The following is a 5,995-nucleotide window of genomic DNA, read 5'->3' on the forward strand; positions in this document are numbered from 1 at the left end:
GTGCCTACTGCAATTATCTATTTGTAGCTGAAGCTCTGACTACCAAGTTTTGACTATCATTTTCATTTTTAAAAATAAATTGAGAAACAATTAAATATTTTTAATTGAAATATACATAATTAAATCCGCCCGAAAGAAAACTAATTAATATATAAAATATAATAAAAACAACAATTAACATAATTTAGGAAATTAAAACTAATTTTGTTTAACAAAAGAACTACGAGAATTTAGTAAAATATGCTTTTATAAGTAGTCCTATATTCTTCAACCAAGGATGAAATTAACTGAAAATAGTGTATCATACCCAACATTACACTAAAGTAATTCTCCGTGCCAGTTTACTTCAATTTTTAGACTTTTAAATCATTTAGTATGTTTCCTGCATTAAATGCCTTAATTAGTATTATTTTGATGGTACAAAAGACAAAATATACAACAGGCACTTGGTTTAATACGTGCTGTGCATCAAAGGTTGATCTTCTTTCAGGCCAATTACATCTTTAGTTAAGTACCAGAGTCTCCAAAGCCATTCATAAGATGAAGATTCTGTAGATGGTTGGTCCCCCAAGTATGGCACAATGTACTTCTTCATGTCGCTTTCCGAGATTTTCAGATGCGACCCCGAAACATTTACGAACTTAACTTTTCCAGCTTCATCTAAGGTTTTCAGACCGATCCAATCTTCCTTGTAAAGCTCGGTCTGCGGAGATATAAACACTTGTAGCTGTCAGTTCAATCTTAAACATGTTCTGCAGGTTTTGTGCTTTTGAAAATGTATTGATAGATCATTAAATACTTTCAAAAGATACATTACCTCTTGCGCAGGCAATATAGGATCAAAGGCCCCGTCAGGATAATAACCAAACCAGGATGTTTCTTTGGGTACTAATACTGTATCATCCTCAAACTGATCCAAAACATGCAAAGAAAAGGTTAGCAGCAAATGGCATGAAAAACTTTATGGATTTCTCCTTCAAAAGTTGGCTGAGAGGACACTTCAACTACCATTATAAGCACCAGATTTTGTAAACTGGCAAACCGTTCCTTGTAAGTAGAATTTCTCGCGCCCTTGATTTCATTGTTTAGTTTTGGGAGGAATCTACATCCTTTGAGGTAGTCAGTTATGTCCTGGTGAAATGGAAGAAAAAATGGAGTAGCCATTAACGTCGGAAAGTTAGTTATACAAGCGTAAATCTACATGTCTTCTACCTTCAAAGGTGAAGGATGAGAACATAATCGATTTGACAGAGTTCCATGTCAATATTTGATTGCAGACTATTAACGAAACAACATGATAATTGGCAAGAACCATATAAAGCCAAAGCTGTGAATAATACTCACTGTTGGAATTTTAAGATAACCACTGGGTGCCAAGTGTTCCTGCAAATATCAATGGCATGCATTCAAGATTGTATTGAACTCCTATTTAGATATATAAACAAGATAAGAATATGCTACAGTAGAGGATGTTTGAGATGTGAAAGACTGGAAAGTAGTTCGAAAAGAATCTTATACCTGTGCGAAGTTGCTATAAACTTCCGACTTGATTAAGCTATCGAGAAATATGCATATCACGGTAGACTGCCAAATAAAGGGCACATCAGAACAGAGTGAAATAATAGTCTGAAATAATCTGTGTTGTTATTTGTTAATGTGTTTTGCCTTAGTGCCAGAAAACAAAAGCGCTTTAGACCCTTTTGCTTAAAGCGCATTTGATCAGGTACCCCTAGGCATGCTCTATATCACTCTCATTCTCAATGTTTGAGAGTTAAATGATAAGACACAGACCATAAGGAAATCATGCATCTTGACCGACAAAAGAAAACGAAAATTGGGTGTAACAGCACTCACTTCACAAAATGGAATTGAAGCAATACCAGCATGGGGCCCTGCCAACGATATGAAATTCTTGACCTGACTCACAAAAAGCATACAAATAAAACGCAATGTTAGATTTCAGTTACAAAGACAAAAGTAACCAGCAATAGTGCAAGAGAGAGAGAGAGAGAGAGAAAAGAAAGGGATGCGTAAAAGCATGCAAAAAAAGATGAAACAGAAGAAAATACAGTAATATAGGAGAAGTTCAGAAGATGAAGAGCCTTTGTTAGCACGTATGCTAGAGAAGGGGCATCCTATGGCCAGCTGAATCAGTGAAGTTCACTTTCCAATGGCCTATTCGCCTTGGGGGACAACTAGAGTGCTACATTTCGGTAAACAGAGAAGTAACTAAAGAGATCCAAATAAAGAAGCTCTTACAGGAGGTCCTCCATCACAAAATTCAATAATGCCTCGACCAATCAGGCTACCCTGTGTAAAAGAAAAGGATCATATGAAATCTTAATGCATGATGTAAAGAAATATGTGATCGTGAGTTTGTGAACGAACATTTCTGGGCACCTAGACAAGTAGTAGAACAAGTATAAATTATAGAAATAAGCAAATTTCAACTTATATTAATTACCTGAGAGAGTCCAACCATGTTGTAACCTTGGCTAAGTTCAGTCATGTTTTTCACCTGTGGAATGAAGACTGATTCAGAAGTTGGAACTTCAGCTATAAAACATCAAAGTGATAAATGTACCAAACGGTTTTAAGACCTTTTCACAAGCAATTGATGTCTGCAAGAAAAAAGTAGGATAGATTATATTAATAAGATTTTTATTACAAGGACTACAGATGGTGAGAAATCTCAGTTCAAAGTTTTACCTGTTCCAAAAGAGGCATAGTCCATGAATCCCATGAACCATCTCCAATTTCCCTACAGTCACGAAAATGTCAGATTATTAGGTACAAGAATTCATACAAAATTTTGATCCAGGGAATAGCATGGCCAAAAGAACAAATCTACACATGAAAACAGACATGTGCAGACTCATGCATACACACACATGCAGAAGAATGTCATGAACATACTGCAAAACATATGCATGTATACCTAGAATAGCTATACGATTTTTCTAAAATAAGATAAAATGGTGAGCAGAGTGTGACAATAAGCTAAAACAAATTTCACTTCTTGAGGCCTTCTTGTTAACTTATAAAGAATGCCAGAGTCAGCATAAAATTCTGTAGACAAATAAGTCAAACTTCTGATTTGAGAATATAACCAAATAATTTTTTTACATTTGCAGTCACTGAGAACTAAAAATGAAAAGAGACACGTAAAAGAAACATGAAAGAAGATCGTACACGCAGTATCCTTGAGAATTAGTCCAGCTGCTTAGAAGCTTAGTAAATCGAGTGACTCCATGGCCACTACATTTATCACTAATGCCTGCCACAAAACATGCCAGTAGTGAATCACATAGGTTTATCAACCCATCCTGCTATTAAGAAGATAAAGAATTATGTAGGATAAATATACTAAGTCCCTTATTCTACTTTAAAGATAGCGGAAAAACTGAAACCGGCCTGCTCTGCTACGGTATTATAGCAGTTATCATATAGCAAAACCTAGAGAGTAGTTTATCCAATGTTTATATGCATATATATTTTTTATAATAAATTCAAGCTCTCCAGTAAAGCTGACAGATTCGAATTTGTTTTCCACTCCATACACCGATGGCATTAAACTGCCGTTATGATTACATAATGTTCCAAAGTAAATTCAGTTACCAGTTTCATAGAGACCAACAGAACTGACCCTTCTTACCACTCTTGTAGTTTTAGTATATGAAACTAAGAGGCTAACGCCTAAAGGCATCCATCCAATAGAAGTAGAGTGAAAAGAAACAATAAAATTATTCAAATTTAGAAATTGGTTGTGCTATAATTACCCAAAACTAGTATTAACTTATAAGTTACTCCTCACAGATAGAGTAAGCAAGTCAATGATCCTACAGGAAAAAGTGCAAACTTAATGGGTCACACAGAGCGTGCTGTGAATGAAAGCATTACCGTGCAACACGATGAAAGGAACGGCATTTATGGATGGGATGAGAACGAATGAAAACAAGATGAAGATGATGGTGGGGAAGTTAGTTGACTGCGAAGGAGATGCCATTGGTGGTAAACATAAATGAAATAAAGTTGCTCCCTTTATCAGAGTTTTATACGATTTCACCAAGCATCCAACAGGGAGTTGTTAGGAACTGCGAATTCTGAACACTGGAAGAAATGACGAGAATTCATTAGAGTTTTAGACTTTACCAGTTTGACAGACCACACACATGTGCCAACTACCGGTCCTATCTTAATACAAGACACCATAAAAGATACGCTGCTAAGGGCCATTTATGGTAGGGTTGTGTAAAATTCGGGTAAAACCGAAAAAGTTCGGTTAACTGATTAAATTTGGTTAATTGGTTGGTTAATCGAATTTTTTCGGTCGGGGATCGATTAATTATTTTTTAATTTTTTGGTTAACGGTTAATTCGGTTCGAAACTGGTCAGTTAACCGAATTTTTTTGGTTTAACCGAAAAAATTAGTAAATAAAATTATAATATATAAATAGACCCACTATTCACCTAAACCCAATTCAGACCCAACTCAATTACCCAACCCAATCCAATCATAAAAATTACAAATAATTTAATAAGTAAAAATAAAATTCTAAAACTAAAACTAAAACTAAAGTCTAAAAGTCTAAAAATAATTTAATTATGTAGTGATTTAATTCGGGTAATTCGGGTAATTCTGTTAATTCGGTTAATTCGGGTAATTCGATTAATTCGGTTAATTTTTAACCAAAAATAAAAAACATATAATTTTCGGTTAATTCGGTTAACCGACCGAATTAACCGAAAAAATTTCGGTTCGGTTTACGGTTAAAAATTTTGAAAGGTTGGTTAATTCGGTTAATGTTATTTCGGGTCGGTTAACCAAATGAACACCTTTAATTTATTGTGGGGGTTTTCATAGGATAAATTTTTTAGGGTGAGTGTTTAGTAATTTAATATTGTATTTTTTAAATATTTATTATACATTAATAGGGTACTTGTAACCCCTGACTTTGCTTTTGGAGTCTAAAATTTTCATAATTTTTCATTATTGGTATCCCAAATAATTATACTTTTTAAAGTCGATGTGCTTATTTTTATGAGATTAAAAATAATTATAGCGGTGAGATTAGTTATTGTAAAAGTAAGATTGATTGTTTTAATAGTAAGATTAAAATCAATGCTAAAATATGTGTTTAGATTCAATCGCAATACTGGCAATAAGATGAAAGAATAAAATGACCATTAATAACATAGTTTAGAATGTATTGATAATATAATAAATAATTAAAAATATATATATTAAATAACAATTAAGATTATTAAAAAATTTATATAATTATTCACTTTTTGATAAATTAAATATATAATAATTAAATTGATTAGTTATATTTGTATTTATTTTTTATTATTCATATATGTACTTATTTATAGTTAATCCATATAAAGTTTTATAATAACCAAATTTATATATTTATTAAATTATTATATAACTTAAAATTATATATTTATTTTGTATAATTAGATACCTACTTTTCATAAAAAAAGGTAAATTATAAAAATAGTCACCCAACTATACTTTTAGTTCATTTTGGTCACCAACTGTTAATATTTTCGATTTAATCAATCAATTTTTGAAATAAAACGTTTTAGTCACTCTCTCGTTAGTTGTTGCTAGATGAGTGAAAAAAGTTTATGTGTGCCTTTTTTTATTGGCCTAATAACAAATTTAGCTCTCCAATAATTACACATTCTATCAATTTGATCCTAAATCTAAAAATTCAACAAAGTTAGCCCTCAATGTTTACAAAATTTGTCATTTTAGTTCTAATTCTTAAAATTCAATAAATTTAGCCCTCAACATTTACAAAATTTGTCAATTTAATTCTAATTCTAAAATTTAAAAAAAAAGAAAAATATTTTTTTAAAATCATTTTTTGGATAAAAATTATAAACATGATTTAAAAATATAGAAAACATAAATAAATTATAAATAAAAAACCAAATCATATGTATTATGTAATGACCTGGTTTCTGGTGGTAGCGAAAAATG

The 5,995-nt window shown here is 32.0% G+C and overlaps 1 protein-coding gene across 1 annotated transcript; it reads right to left on the minus strand.

The window, feature by feature from the left end:
* Positions 1-263: 263 nt before the first annotated feature.
* LOC107899896 (palmitoyl-protein thioesterase 1) lies at positions 264-4,210 on the minus strand. Its single transcript, XM_041098352.1, has 12 exons — positions 3,901-4,210; positions 3,193-3,277; positions 2,710-2,761; positions 2,601-2,621; positions 2,465-2,518; positions 2,260-2,310; positions 1,855-1,917; positions 1,519-1,584; positions 1,345-1,383; positions 1,009-1,131; positions 818-910; positions 264-703 (listed from the first exon to the last, which is right to left on the minus strand). Exons 1-12 carry the CDS (start codon positions 4,004-4,006, stop codon positions 452-454), a joined length of 1,005 nt encoding a protein of 334 aa, XP_040954286.1. The 5' UTR covers positions 4,007-4,210; the 3' UTR covers positions 264-451.
* Positions 4,211-5,995: the final 1,785 nt, after the last annotated feature.

Source organism: Gossypium hirsutum, chromosome D08 (assembly GCF_007990345.1).
Source record: "Gossypium hirsutum isolate 1008001.06 chromosome D08, Gossypium_hirsutum_v2.1, whole genome shotgun sequence".
NCBI lineage: Eukaryota > Viridiplantae > Streptophyta > Magnoliopsida > Malvales > Malvaceae > Gossypium > Gossypium hirsutum.